Source organism: Aphelocoma coerulescens, chromosome 9, assembly GCF_041296385.1.
Source record: "Aphelocoma coerulescens isolate FSJ_1873_10779 chromosome 9, UR_Acoe_1.0, whole genome shotgun sequence".
Taxonomy (NCBI): Eukaryota; Metazoa; Chordata; class Aves; order Passeriformes; family Corvidae; genus Aphelocoma; species Aphelocoma coerulescens.
Window position 1 is genome coordinate 18,719,407 of NC_091023.1, and position 15,112 is coordinate 18,734,518.

Below are 15,112 nucleotides of genomic sequence, written 5' to 3' on the forward strand. Positions count from 1 at the left end.
TATTCCAGAGTAGTTAATACGTAGTAGAAAAATTATGTTCCAGTTTATATATTATTTTGAAAGATTGTGTCTTCCATTTGGAGAAAGATATTCCTCTCCCTTTGGAAGACCAGTCTTTCTTTCCCTAAAGGCTTAGTGCATTGATTGGCACTGCAGAAGCCTTTGGACAACATCCCATATTTTCCTGGCTTGCTGATTGAGCAACTGCATCTGACAGACTGTTCCTGTCTTTTCTAGCTGTTCTGAAAAATCCTCATTCCCAAATGGAAAGCAGGTATTTGAGCTACATATTGGAAACAAATTTCAACAGCCAGAGGAATCAGATGTAGCAGATGCTTGTGAGCAGAGAAAATATCATAATAATGGTGATTCAGTGGTTCAGCTGTGAGCCACATCCCATTTTTCTAAAATATATATTTCTCGGTGTGTCAGAATTGTTACCTTCACCACTGAATCTTCATCCTGCAAAAATGAAGACTTTAGGCTGGATTTACACAGAAGCTAGCACACAGTATGAGTGGGATTTTACATTACTCTTTGCGCTTTTTTTCTCCCTCTCAGGATTTTCCTCAAGGAAATAGAAAATTGCATTGAAAACCCTGAGCTTCTTGCCCGATGCTTTTTGAAAAGAGTAAGTATATCCTTTTGCAGGTTTGAATGAATATCTATGGTCTTATCCTACAGTACTTACAGATTTATTCCTATCTTTTCACTCTGTTTGCTTCTGTGAATAAGAGAAACTCCTCTAAGCAAATATTCCCAAATTAAGCCATAGTTACCAAGCATGTATTCTGATAGCTGACCCTTTACCTGGTTTACTGACAGGAAGAGCTCGGTTACCAGTGTTTTAAAAATATTTTAAGTCCCATTTAAAAGAAAAAACAGCAAATAACAGTGATCCAAATGTTTAACATGCTTTTCATAACAGACACATCTATAGCAGGAGTCTGATGTAACCCAGCCGCCAGCCTGCAGTAAATAAGCAGAGAACAGTATTGGTGTTGCAGCAGGTTGCTCTGAGTGCAGACAATACATCCTGTTCCTGCTTTATCTTATCTCTTTCTTCTCTGCACCCTTCAGGCCCCTAGAACTGGCTCAGCAGAGTCTGCTGCTGTCCTTGCATGGACCCCACCAGCTCTGTAAGACTCTGTGAGGTCGATTCCCTTTACTTCTTCACGTAACTCAACAAGTGGGATTCTCCCCTCTGCTGTGAAGTGAGTCTCAGTGCCCAAGTGCTGCAGCTCTCTCTGAGGGCTCCCACTGATGTCCCTCCTCCACCTCCACCCCCAGTCAGCCTGACCATTAGTTCTTCCCTGCAACACAACCAAAGGTGCTTGTTTATACAGCACTCCTTCAGGGGCCCTACTAATGAGAAAAAATCTGTTTTGGTGGTTAGCTACTACTTTCAGAGTCTGACAAAGCTGCGTGAATAAGGCTCTGTGTTTTGTGCAGGAAAGGGAAGTGGCATGACAAATGGGAAAATCTGTCCACTGTAGTCAAAGGTACCTCCTGCTTCTACTGTATACTACAGGTAGCATTTGCTGCTTTTCCAGGGCACACATTAAGTACAGACAGATTTGGAGGAAGCAGAGGTGCTGAGCACTGCTGCATTACTAAGATTTAATGGGAATTGTGAGCATGTGATATTTGCAAAGGGTATGCTCCCCATCTGCAAACAGGTCAGGCTGGAGAGAATCATACAAGTGTAAATGTGATTATATGTCCATTGGATTATTTTCTGTGTAACAACGAAGCATTTAGAGCTTGAGTAAATGACACTACTAAGGCATATGTTGTTATCCTAAGATTCAGATGTCAGGCAGGAAAATATTGTGGTGAAATCATTATGCAAAAGAGGATAAGCAGTCTTTGAAAAATGCAGACCTTTGAAACCCAAGAAATGTAAAATAGTCCATGTGTGGCATATATCCCTAAAGAATGCATCTAAATAAAAATTCTTGGTATATAACTGTTCCTGTGATTCTGCAGAAGGTTGAAATTCCATGTTTAAATATTGTAGCTTATGTGTCTCTGTAAAAACAGCTGTTGAGGCCAATTCTCCTCACTATTCTACCGATATGAGAACAGCACTAATGCTGGGCTTCAGGTATGAAGTGAAAGAAAACCCGTCCCTTTCTCACCTTCGCTCATCAGTTTCTGCAGCCTGGTCAAACCATACTAAATTTATCAAATAAGAGATTAAATCATGCATTTGCTTTCTCCCTATTTCAAATTTCACACTAAGAAAGCACAAGCTTCTCTCTTGAGATGTCTCTGCTCACACAGTAGCACCTTTGATTCGAGAACTTGCCCTTACGTTCTGTTTTTAGCAGAAGCCACATAAAGTCCAGAAATGTGTTGTTTCTGTTGGACTGCCTTTAGGAGGCACAAACAAAAGTCTGGTTGTGTGTTTGTGTTCCCCATGTTTTGGCAGCTTTTTATGGCTTCCTGCTGAGCAGTGGCTTCTGGCTGCCCCATGAGTTACAGCCGTGCTTGCTATGACAGGGGGAAACAGAAGCAGCTGCTGTTCCAAGTGATGCTGAGTTCAGGGAGGAAATTCACATTGTTGCAGGTTCTCCTTCTTTGTATGGGTGTGACCATCCTACCACAACACCAGGGTGGGCCAGGTTCTTTTCATTCATACTTTGAAGAGTTTTAACCCTGTCTGATCACACTGACCCTTTTCAGCCCTGATTACAGAGCTGCTTGAAAGTATCCTGAGAGCTGCAGTGAGACACTCCAGTGCCAGAGTCACTCCACCCCCTGCTAGGCATTCCTCTGCCATGTCCCTGCACACTGTCCCACCTCCACCAATGCCACCTGATCAGCTGTCACCATGAATGTGAACCCTTCATCTCAGGTGATGGGAGAAACAGTCTGTGGAGCCTCTCTAGCTTCTCTCTGGCTTGTCTCCTGGACAGCAGAATCTGGTAAAAAATGAGTCAGAAATGCCTTTCTTCTTCTCCCTCCCACTTTTCCTGACCTCATTTAGGTCACGATCTTCATATGAACTAAATTACAAATCAGTCAGCTCAACTTTACCCACATGGCAGCTATTTTGCCATCACCAAGATGCTTGACCTTACTTAAAGCTCTGTGTGGTCAAGGACCACACAGCTTTCAAAGACAGGAGGGATGTACATTGAATACCTTGCAGAATGGGTCTTCTGGTGCTCTATCAGCAACAGGACAGACACTCTGGGCTGTGAAGAAGGAAAGCTTACCAAACCAAGGAAAGAACACTCAGCATGAAACCAAAGGTGTGTCAGACTGCTTACCAAAATGTGCCAGGTGATGTGTCTGGTAGGAGTGATTCAGTGTGGCTTACCACTGTTTACTTATTCATGTTCCTAATCTTAAAAAAGGGAGTAGTTTAATGGGAGCCAGCAGTTGGGGCATTTGGTCATTCAGGAAGAAAGAAGCATTTAGAAAAAGAATCTACCTGTGAAAGGACAGTAGCAGCTTACCAGAAACCTGTGAGTTGGATTCAAAGGGCTAAATTCTAGTCTGATGCAAAAATTATTCCTAAATTAGCAGTCAAAAAGATAATTGGAACTGTGCATATATGCCATGTGCATTGGAGCTTACAGAGCCTTCGGGGTCCAAATCAGTGTGGAAAGGAAAAGCGAGCATGGTGTAAAAGTACCAGCAAGAAGTCAGAACCTTTGTATGTGAAAATAGAGATGTTTGGAATATTTAAGACTGGGATTTGAATAATTAGACAATCAATTATTTCTTGGCATTTTAGAGTCTGAGCCTAATAACTTCATCAGGAATTTTCTATTCCTAACGCTATTGCAAAACTTAAAGCTTTAATTAAAGACTTAAGGATCTGCCTGAGCAGGTGTCACTGATTTAGGCAGCAGTAGATTGCATTGGCATACTGTGCTTCCACCATAGCAAATTACCGGTAAATTGTTGGTTATTGTACCTTTTCTTTAAGTTTTAATTGATCCTTTTCTCTTATTCCTAATAGTGCTCTTGTCTGTTGCTGTCTCTGTTCTTCTTACCCAGTCCAACTAGTTAGGTTTCTGTGGGCCAGCAAGAGATGGTAATCCTTGATCATGCTTTGTTGCTATTTTTAGTTTGTGGGGTTTACCCCCTGCTAACTTCCCTCCAAGGCAACATGTACAAACAATTCTTTATTTGTGAAGAAAACTCTGCACCTATTCTGAAACAGCACCATTAATACTCTATTGAGTTGCAACAGCAGAGGTGTTTGTATTGCATAATCCTTAACACAGTGTGGTGTCACAGCTCTTATTTCACAGCTGATTCATCAGGGTGATGTTACGATGGGTCTGTGGAGGAAGAGAGCAGCAACACTGATTTCTTCTAGTAACTGTACAAAAGGAAATGCTTCTCCTGCAGCAGGAGTGTATAGGAACTGTGGTGGGCTGCGAGCACGAAGGCAAGATCCAGGAACTGCTGAGATTTATTTTTGGTGTTTTCTTTGCTGAGGCCACATCCCCCAGGGTGGATGCAGTTGAAGGTGGGAAGCTCCCGGCTGGTTGGGCACAGCCCGCCCTGCTCGGGAGCCTCATGGCACTGCCCCGTGCGTGCCCAGTGAGCAAGCCCAGGACCTGGCAGAGGAGCACGCATCTCTGCATCCACCCACACAGCCCAGGGAGCTCAAAACACCCCTCTCTGGGCTTTTGTAGAGATTGTCGCTGTTTTCACTCAAGTCAGTGAGATTTTTGCCATGGACCTCAGTGAGAGCACTTGGAGTGTAGTCAAAGCTAAGTAGAGTGAATCCACACACTTGTAATTTGGATAGGACAGGGTTTAAGTGCACTCCTCTGCCTGGCCTGGGACATCAACAAGACAAACTTCCTCCTTTTTAATTCATCCTTGTGCTATTTATAGAGAGCCAGCACTATTTTCACAGTGTGTTGAACAGGTAAACCATAGCCACTTCATTACCAATTACAGTCTGTGCCGGTATTGTTAATAAAATTTACATTTCTAAAGTTTCTTTTTTTTTAAAACCATCAATTCACCTCCCTGAAAAAGACACCGGTTTTGAAATTAGATTATGTCTTTCAGTGTGAAAAGTGAGGGGAAAAAAAAAAAAAATCTCACTTTCACATATATTTAATTTAATCAGAAGTAAAAAGCAAGTTTGGTGGTTTCAGTATGTTTTTACATACAGAGTTATTCCCATGTAATAATTACTTCATGTCTTAGGATGGAAAGTAAGAAAAAGTGTGATTCAAGAAAGATGCTCTCTGGATTCTTTTCCCTTTCCTTACCTAAACTCTTTTTTTGTCTTGCAGAAGGAGGACCTCCAAATATATGAAAAGTACTGTCAGAACAAACCAAGGTCTGAAGCTCTCTGGAGACAGTGTGGAGACAGCATCTTTTTTCAGGTGAAATTTCACTGCAGACTAGCAGTGCAAGACCCTCAAAACTTGTTTTCCTTCTGTATCTCCTTTATTCTTTAGAAGCCCTAGAGTAATACCCAGGCTTTTCTGCATGCTTCTTATACTGATGGCAGGTGCCCAGTGAGTGTCAAGGTGTTCTCTACAGGAGCCTGGGTGGGTAGAGCAGTAGGTAGATTTCCTGGACCAGAGCCTGGCTCTGCAGGCTATACCCACACCAAACAAGTGCTGGATTCTTTACAAACCCCAGCTGATTGCAATCTCATCAGCAGGAATGCCAGATTTCGACACCAAGCTGAACCTAAACATTAGCTCTTGTTTAGATATATTTTCACTGTGGCATAAGTAACCTGGAAATTCCTATGCAGATGGAACAAATTTCTCTCTCAATTAATTCACAGACATATAATCTTCAGATTGTCAAATGATAATGACCTTGGTGTCTTGCCTGTGTTTCAGGAAACAATTGTATTTTTCTTCCGTGTTGTCTCCTACAGGAATGTCAGCGTAAATTGGATCATAAGCTCTCACTTGATGCTTATCTCTTAAAGCCAGTTCAGAGAATCACCAAGTACCAGCTGCTGCTAAAGGTAAGCTCTCCATGACAGTGCAAAGAATTCCAATGTACAGCTTGTTTTACTTCCAGAATTGTGTATCAGCCAGGACTACCTGGAAATAAATCCTTGCTCAGTTCTTCAGCAAATACTCTGCATTTTTTAGTTGTAAAATGGTAGGGAACAGTCTTATACAGGGACTTGTATTTTAGATTGGGAATTGCTATTAATTAGCAGTACTTATGTACTAAGTAATGGCATACTATTGTATGTATAGCTCTCTATATAAAGTAAGGTATTTTACATCGTAAGTATTTTATTGTTTTATTTATCTTTAAACAGAAATTGAGCTTGGCTTTATTGGATCAGTATATAGTGTTACAATTTGAAAACAGGAACTGATGCCTTAAATCCTGTCTCTAACATCTGTCCCTGTTTAAAAAAACTCTTTCAGCTCTCTGAACTGATATTTTCCCATGGTTGTGACTCAAACCTTTCAGAGGGAGCCACTCCCTTTTGCTGCTTCTTTTTCTGTAACTTTTCCACAGGGTGAATATGTGAACTTCCCTCTTGATTTGGCTGGAACCATGAGTGGTCCATGCTTGAAATTCTGGTCTGAACTGGGCAATAGGAAATATATACACTCAAAACAATGACTTTTTTTTTTTTTCTTTTTAAGGTGGTGGCTTAAATTTCATTCTCCATTTGCTTGGTTCTCAAAACCAATACATACTGACTTTTTCCTGTGGGAAGGTCATGAAGGTGAATTACATGCTGTTCTCAAGCCTCTGGGCTAAATATAGAGTTGTGTACTGTCATGAAATTTGCAATGAAGATTTTAGGCTGCCATTTAACTTGCTAATAACTAACATGGTACTGCTCAAATTGTGCCAGTATGAGCCATGGGAGGACCTGGTTGGCCATTCTTGTACAGTATTTCTGTGAACTGCTTGTTGACTTCATGTAAAACTAGAGAATCCAAATATTGAACAGGGATATTGACAAGGATGCAGCTTCACTGATTGCAGTAGATTTTTATCAGCATAGTCCAGAAATAAATTTGAACTCTATTTCTTGAAACTGTTCTGTGAGAGGGGAAAAAATGTCAAGGTCTCCAGGAAAGCAAGAGTAAACCAGATTTTACTTTTAATTTGAAATATGACTGTAAATAAACCCAAGATTAGATCAAGGAGTAAAATTCTCAAGCAGAACAGGTCTCAGCCACTGGGGTTTGAAGCTGGTCAGACCAGTTTCATACTTAGCAATAACACATTGGCACTGGCATTTAGTTTGTCAGGGTTTATGAGATCTGTGAAGATGGTGCACTCCTTCCCTGGCTGCAGGGGCATTTAAAAGTGTAGAAAAATGGAAACCAGTGAAAAATTGGTAACAAACAAGTGCTTAAGAAGCTGTGTGCCTTGAATGGTGGGCAGACTGGATTTGAATTTTGGGTCACAATTACTGCAACCCTCTGGTTTCAGTAGTTTAGCTAATATGCTCATGCTGATAAAAGCAGTGTGCTCACTGAACAGAGATACATCCTCATCCTAGAAAATGTGCAGCAGGTACTATAAGAATGCATCCTGCTTTTACCCTCTAGTCCTTGGTTACCCAAGCACTTGAGGAGAGGGTTTGCAGGAACTACCTTTTTGCAGCCCTATTTTACAGGATCACAAGTGCCTCAGTTTTTGGACTAAAATATTTCCAGACTCAAAATGTGGACTGTCAAACCAAATTTAGACTAGAAATTAATTCATGTTTTTAACAGTGGTAGTAAGTACCTTGTGGAACTAATTGCAAAGGAAAATGGGGAATTCTCTAACACCTGAAATGATTATACTGCGTTTCTTTTCTAGCAGATGTAAAGAAAAAAGCCACTGGGTATAATTCTATGACATGCAAGGAGTTCATTGTAAATGTATCAGAATGGTCCTGTCTCATCTTAAGTGAACCCTTAAAACTTGAAAATGTTCAAAAGATCAAAATGTGTGTCCTCAGTGACCACCCTGGTGAATTTTGTGTTTGGTTTTGTTTGGGTTTTTTTTGTTTCTCTTTTGTTTTCCTGTAGTTCTGCTACTTTGTCTATGCAGCCCAAATTCCAGGGAGGATCATTTTACGGTGTCTTCTGGTATAAGAAGTTCTCAAGTAGCTCCCATATCTTTTTTTAATCAGGAAATGCTGAAGTGCAGCAAGAATTCAGAAGGTACTGCTGAATTGGAAGAAGCCCTGGCCACCGTGCTTGATATCATCAAATCAGTAAATGATTCCATGCACCAGATAGCAATCACAGGATATGAGGTAATTGCTGGCGCTGCTCCTACTCTTGTCTTGAGCCATCCCATGTTCCTGTCATCACTGATCATGCTGTGCCTGTGGCTGGTATTGTGCTTTACAGGAGCCTGTGCCACATTCCTGAAGGATGCCACTCAGTGGTGTGTTGTGATGACCAAAAATACATCTCAGCACACCTGTCACGTGGAGGTGGGGCGTGATTTTGGGGACATAGCGGGGCAAATGCACGTCTTTTGAGTAACTGCACCCAAAACTCATTTGTAGGTGAGAGGTGCAAGTGTGGCAGAACCAACTTAAGAAATTTGCTGAAACTCTGTGGCTGCAGTGCAACTCAAGTGTTTTCAAATCTTTTGCACTTAGGGAGGGAAATTTGGCTTCCATTTAAAGTGGGTAATGGAATCCATGCCAGTAGCTGGCAAACTTGTTATCTGAACTGTGAAATAGCAACCATGGTACAAATCAAAGGGCACAAATATATATCTCTGCAAAAGCTCCATTGAAGTCATATGACTTTCAAGAACTACGTGAAATGAGCCCTTATGTGCAAAGTGGAAGTCATTGACACATAAAGGAGAAACAGGCCTGGCAAAGTGAGGCCTGAGAATCACGTGGTTGCTGATTTTGTAATAGCTGCAGGTGAAAATATCAAGAAAGAAACAATATACTGAGAATTCTTCAAAGAATTGTTACATCAGAGTAACAGGCTTTAACCCAGAAAAACTATTTTGTGCGGAATCTGACTTCCTGAGAAGGTGCTGGGGTCTATACAGACAATGTCTGGGTGGGAAGAGTTATCCTGGTTTTCAGGATGGGAGTGACCTCAGGAGTTTTGATTTCTATAGTTCTCTTTTGTGCAAGTGCATGTGGTAGCTGAGGAACCCATGCCTGCTGCAAACATGATTTTATAAATAAATTTCACTGCTTGCTCATTTAACTGCTTGGCAGAAATCCACTGCTGCACACAGCTGGAGATGCTCCTGTGGACTGTGCATTACATTTGGGATGAGAAAGTGAGTTCTTCCTGCAGTAGCTGTACTGGGTAGAAGGTGAAGCAGTGGCCACCTCATTGTACTGGCAAACACTGAATAGGTGTGGTGACTGTGGATCAGAGAAACACCACAGGTCATAAACGTAACCTTAGATCTCCCAAACATGACAAATTTAAATAAAGCAGCATATACTTTATCCATCGTGGTCATGGCTAAATCTGAGGGCCTCAGAAATTCATTTTAGAAGAACTCTTTAGAGTCTGTGTATTATTATTGCAGAATTGAACCAGTCAACATGGGCACAGGAAGCTCATGGATGCAGCACACCTTTCACCTCCCCAGTTTCCACTGTTTTACTCATTCCCAAAGAGAAAGGTAGCTTTCCTCCTGTGTTTCTCAGTTTAAATGTATGTAGTTACAGCAATTTAGCATAAAATTTGTTTTGAAAAGACTTCTGTAAAGGGATGGGAAGAAGAGTTTCTCCAAGAAAGGTAAAGCATTATCCTGAGCAGAGGGGATCTATCCAGATTCCAGTCCATATAAATGTTGAGGTCATCCTTTTGTCTATTCCTTGCTTTAGAGTGTGAGTAGTTTTGTACTCAGGAATTCAACAGAACATTCCTGTACCTTTTCAAATTTTACTTTTGAATTTTCCAGCCTGAATGCCAGATAGTAGCTCCAAGGACTAGATTTTTGGCTCTGCTTTCTTAGCTGAACTGGAAAGCATGGCACAGTGGGACAAGGCCACTGTTTAGCCCAATGCTGACAGCATTCTCGAGATGGTTTGTTACATGATTATTGAATAGGGTGAAAGTGTGAAAGAGGATGCACCCAACAATTTCGTCTCCCTGTTCCACCTGTCCAAGGTGCTCAGTTGTGGTGGCAAGTGAACACCTCCCATAGCTGATGAAACCACACCCCACCTTGTGGAATCTTTCCCACACAGCCATGATAGAAATACTTGCCTGGAAAACCTTTCAGAGAGGGCTGTTATGCCAGCAGGAAAGCAGGTTTTGTGACAGATGATGAATGCTCCTAATTACAGAGGATATTCTGTTTTTTGGACTTGGGCACATGCAGATTTGAGGAGCTGAAATCTTGTGTAAGAAATTGCTAACATGTAAGTCTGGGGTTGGTTTGGTGTATTTTTTTTTTTTTTTATTTTTAGGCAAAACCACAAAAAAAAGTAGGATGAAATGTGGAGAGCAGAAGTTTTAGAGGTGCTTCCTACTATCGTCCTAACATTTGTACACAATCTGGCCTGGGTAGTTTGTCCATGAGTTATGATGAGAGATTCTTATAAATTATCATATGGATCTCTCATCTTCCATAAACATGGGATACTGTGTATTGTTCTAACAGAGAATGATTATATTTGAGAGAGTGATCAAATCCTCCACTTTAAATAAACTTCCTTTAGGATAAAAGATTGCTGTCCACTAGCAGAAATTACCAGAAACAGTGTCCTCCTGTTTGCTGCCTACACTGAAGAGAGTCCAGTGCTTGTGGGTTGATATTCAAAGTCTCCTGTGGAATTGCTGCAGACTTCCATCCCTGTCTGTCTTTTTCCCTCTGCAGTGGCAGCCTCCCACTTCACTCACTATTATCCCAATCCCAGAATCAAGGTTGGAGAGACAGGCCTATCACAAGAGTTGAACTGAGCTTCTGGATCTCAGTATTTAACAGTGCCTGGAGTGACAGGAGCCTCTCTCTCCATTGTCAGAATAATGTAGGAAATATGGGTTATTTTTTTTTAAATTTAGCTTTGCATATCAATGTGCTTTTCACGTGCTTGCAGTTTATAGCTACGTGCACATATAAATGCAAACACCCACAAAAGTGTGGTGTGGTGCACAAAGATCCAACTCTACATATTAGAGATGACAGACTTATCTAAATTGCTGAGGTTTTCTGAATGGTTTGGAGAGTCTAATAATATCTGGATATAGAGTGGAAAAGTAATAAAGCTCTGGTTTTGCAGTTGAATGTAGGGTAGAGGAGGGGGAGTGAGAGGGAGAACAGGTTGCAATTCTTAGTATAAGAAATTAGACATTCCCACTTGGAGCCAACATCTTCACCTTATAATCAACAGAGCATGCAAATGTTGAAAATAAGCACTTTAATAATGCACAGGGCTTATTCCCTCAACTTATTATACAAAGTACTCCTAGGAAAATATGCTGTTAAGATAATTATGATTATCATTATTTGTTGAATCCCATTATCATATAGATGTTGCCATGTCCTATATCCACATATTGCTCCACTCTAAACACAGAACAGTTCTGGTGGCATCTGAGCTAAATATTTGTATCAGGTGAAGTATTTACCCATCAGTGGTCTTCACACAAGAGCTTTAACTTAGATAGGTCTGGTTCCTGCCTAATTTCACTCTCCCTGAGGTACTTTCATGGCTCCCTGGTGCATTCACTCCATCTTTGCCCAGGGCTGTGCAGCAGTGCATAGTTTCCTGATAGTGAGCCAAGAAACTATTGACAAAGCTTGTAAAGACTATTTTGAAATGGGAGGGAATTACATACCTACATACCTCTAGGCACTGATCTGTGACTTCAGACATCTATGATCTTTCAAGGTTTTGCCCAGGGATGGAGGAAGCTTGTACCAGAGTGGAAACTGAAACTAGATCTTCCAGAGTCAAAGCCTTTGTTTGGGTACTGGATTGCACTGGGCCTTCCTACTGCCTTGGGAGTCAGCAGCCTTGAAACCCAGGTTGTCAGAAGGAAGCTTCCTCTGAGGTCACCAGAGAGGCCAGCCTGTGTGTCACGTCCAAAGAGATCCTGAGACATATCTCAGATGCTAGCTGTGAGTGGGGAGACAAACTGGGAATTATGGACATGGAAATCAGTGAATTGATGGTTATAGGAGGAAACCACACAGGTTTAGCAAGGGGACATGTGCACTTTCCAACACAAGGGATGCCTCTGCCTGGAATCTTAAGCATCACCAGAGGAATGAACTGTGCCTGGGACTACCCTAGTTTGAATGTGATGTAGGCTCTCTCTTTTTCTTGCCTGCTAGGGGGATGTCAGTGAGCTTGGCAAGCTGTTGATGCAGGGTTCCTTCAATGTATGGACTGACCACAAGAAGGGGCACAACAAGGTGAAGGATTTGGCTAGATTCAAACCAATGCAGAGACACCTCTTCCTCTATACAAAGATGCTCCTTTTCTGCAAGAAACGTGAGGAGAACACTGATGGCCATGAGAAGACAGCTTCATACAGCTTTAAAAACTCATTAAAGGTAATAAATGCAGTAATGGTGGGGGAGGGAAATAAATCTGGTGTCCTCACGAGATGAGGATGTTTCCATGAGCGGATTTGAAGAAGGTGCACATATCTGGAGCTGTCTTGCACCCCTGAATAAATGACAGCTCCCATTTAGTTTTGGGCTGGAGACAGACCAAGCCATATGTCCTGCAGCTCAGATGTGAACCTTGTTCTTTGCAGCTTGGTACAAAGGGGCACCCTGTGTGTTCTTGCCCAGCATCCCATAAAGAGAAGCCAGACTGAATGGACCTGCATCTCTCACTGTTCTGTCTATGGCTGTCCTCCAAGTGCAGTTCTATTGCAGGTTTTACTATTGACACTGTTGAGCAGACATATTCTGTGACAGTAATAGCTACAGATGAATCAGTGCAGTAGAAGTACCCTTTTACTTGCAAGAGCAAAATTTCCAGGTATGAGCCAGGACATTTTAAGGTGGGAACCACAAGAAGGCCACATTTTCCCTCTAAGCACATTGGTGTGACACTTGTGGCTTTAGCCTGCTCAAATGGATCATCAAGTGTAATGTTCCAAACTTATTACAGGGTACCCAGACAGGAGCTGTAACAGAACCTGGTTCAAGGCTTAGACCAATTCATACCAACATTTCAAGTTTCTTTATGTAGAGATAGAAGGAATGGTGGCATAACACTGTCTAAATCTTTAAATTATTGCTGAGGTGAATGAGAACAAGAGGCATGAACAAATACACGAAGAAGATTAGAAGCTGGTTAGTAACAGCTGAACTTCAAAATTGTGATTAAGAATTTTTCATTTAAGAAATCTAGATTTGTTTTCTTCAGGGTTTTTTGTGTCATCTGGATTTGCAGATTGGTCATTAAATCTCACAAAGCCCTATTCCAACCCTCTTTCTCTTCCACCTCAACAGATTAATGATGGCAAGTGAAAAAACAGTCTTTCTAAAACTGAAAATTTGTCAAGGTGAACAAAGGCCAGGGTGGGGTTGAAAACTGATCCACAGATCAAGCAATAAAAAAAAAGAGGATAAATTCATGATCAGACATTAGCTTGGGTTAATTTGAACATTCTTTTTCCCTTTAGCAATCAAAAAGACGCATGACAAATTAGATATTGAGAAATAACATGCTCTGAATTTTACTTTTAATGACTCCCTAAGGTATCAGAAGTGAATGCAGCCTTTTAAAACTGCTTCTCAGACAATTAAGTTTAAAGACTATTGATATTTTCTAGATTCCAGCTTCTTCTTTTCTATTTTGAAACAGATGAGCACTGTGGGCATTACAGAAAATGTAAAAGGGGATAACAAGAAGTTTGAGATCTGGTATAATGGCAGAGAAGAAGTATATATTATTCAGGTAATGACAATCCTTTTTGTTTCCAAGGGCTCTACTTCCTTTCAACTGAATTGTTCTTAAAGAATGTTCACTGTCCTGTACACTCCAGAAATAATACCCATTGAAAGCTTCATTGTTGTGTGGGCACTGAAACAGCTAATTTATTGTGAAAATGGTCATCATTTTGGCTAAAAGAAGAAACAAAGTAATGGGAAATTTCTTGGAATTCTGGGCAGAAGTGCAAGGACAGGACCTTAGAGTCATGGTAACTTTTCCATCTGGAGAAGCATCCTCTGCTTTGCTTGAAGATGACCACAGTGTTCCAATCCTTGGCAAAACTGAGAGCCAGTGTAGGTCAGGGCAGCCCAGTGATTGGCAGCATGTTTTAACTGGATCTGCTTTGCCTTGTCCTCTTTTGTTCTCAGGCATCTTCTGTTGAGCTGAAAAACACCTGGATTTCAGAGATTCGCAAAGTCCTGACAGGACAGCTGGAAGCATGCAGAGGTAGGGCTCACAGAGCAGCAGCTGGGAATGTGTGCTTCCTTCTGGAGCTGTGTGTGGCAACATGGGGCTGGGACAGGTTACAGGGCCAGCCAGTACCACCAGTGAAGCCAGCAAGGACCAGCTGGGCAGTTGCAGGACCGCTGGGATTTAAAGCCATGTCCTGATCAAAGAAAACTTCTTGCACTTTTATAAAGGACATGGATAACCATTCCATTCACAGTTAGTCCAAGGAACATGGTTTTCCTCTGTTCTCCCCCTCAAACCACAATTCCAGAAGTATCCATTTACATCAGCGTGTGAGGAGATGAGGTCCCAGTCTGCACTCTGTGCCTGCTCACAAGACCTGGATCAAAAGGTCTCCTTCCACATCTGTGACTGGACACAGGAACTGCTCCTCTGTCCTAGTGTTTGCTTCATTTTTTGGAGGGTTTGAGGGGTTTTGTTTTAAGTCTAGTCACCCACCTTCTATTCTAAATGCAAGCTGTCCTATCTTTCCATCTTAGTGATCTCCCTGCAAAACATGGTCCATGACCTTTCCCTCTCTTACAGAGATGTCACTGAAGGTGTTTTGTGACTTGTTCAACACTGTGAATGACTGAAGCTTCATAATTAGCTAAGATAATGACACCCTTTTTATATAAGATATTGAATCCCCGACAGACAAAATCCAGTCAGGTTATTTCAGAAAGTAAAGGAACATAGTGATGATAGCTATCATAGATGCTATTCTATTTATTCTCTTAGGACAAAAAGCCCCACAGCTGTGTCCAATACAGACTTTTCCTGGATCTT

General features: G+C 41.5%; 1 protein-coding gene across 15 annotated transcripts in view; it reads left to right on the top strand.

The window, feature by feature from the left end:
- Nucleotides 1–15,112, top strand: part of MCF2L2 (MCF.2 cell line derived transforming sequence-like 2) — a 156,304-nt gene that overhangs the window by 119,291 nt on the left and 21,901 nt on the right. For all 15 annotated transcript variants that reach the window (XM_069024090.1, XM_069024098.1, XM_069024099.1 and 12 more), the window contains 7 exons: nucleotides 562–631; nucleotides 5,277–5,369; nucleotides 5,879–5,971; nucleotides 8,108–8,233; nucleotides 12,256–12,477; nucleotides 13,745–13,837; nucleotides 14,242–14,320. In XM_069024090.1, coding sequence (XP_068880191.1) covers nucleotides 562–631; nucleotides 5,277–5,369; nucleotides 5,879–5,971; nucleotides 8,108–8,233; nucleotides 12,256–12,477; nucleotides 13,745–13,837; nucleotides 14,242–14,320 — 776 coding nt within the window. The remainder of the gene's footprint in view (nucleotides 1–561; nucleotides 632–5,276; nucleotides 5,370–5,878; nucleotides 5,972–8,107; nucleotides 8,234–12,255; nucleotides 12,478–13,744; nucleotides 13,838–14,241; nucleotides 14,321–15,112) is intronic.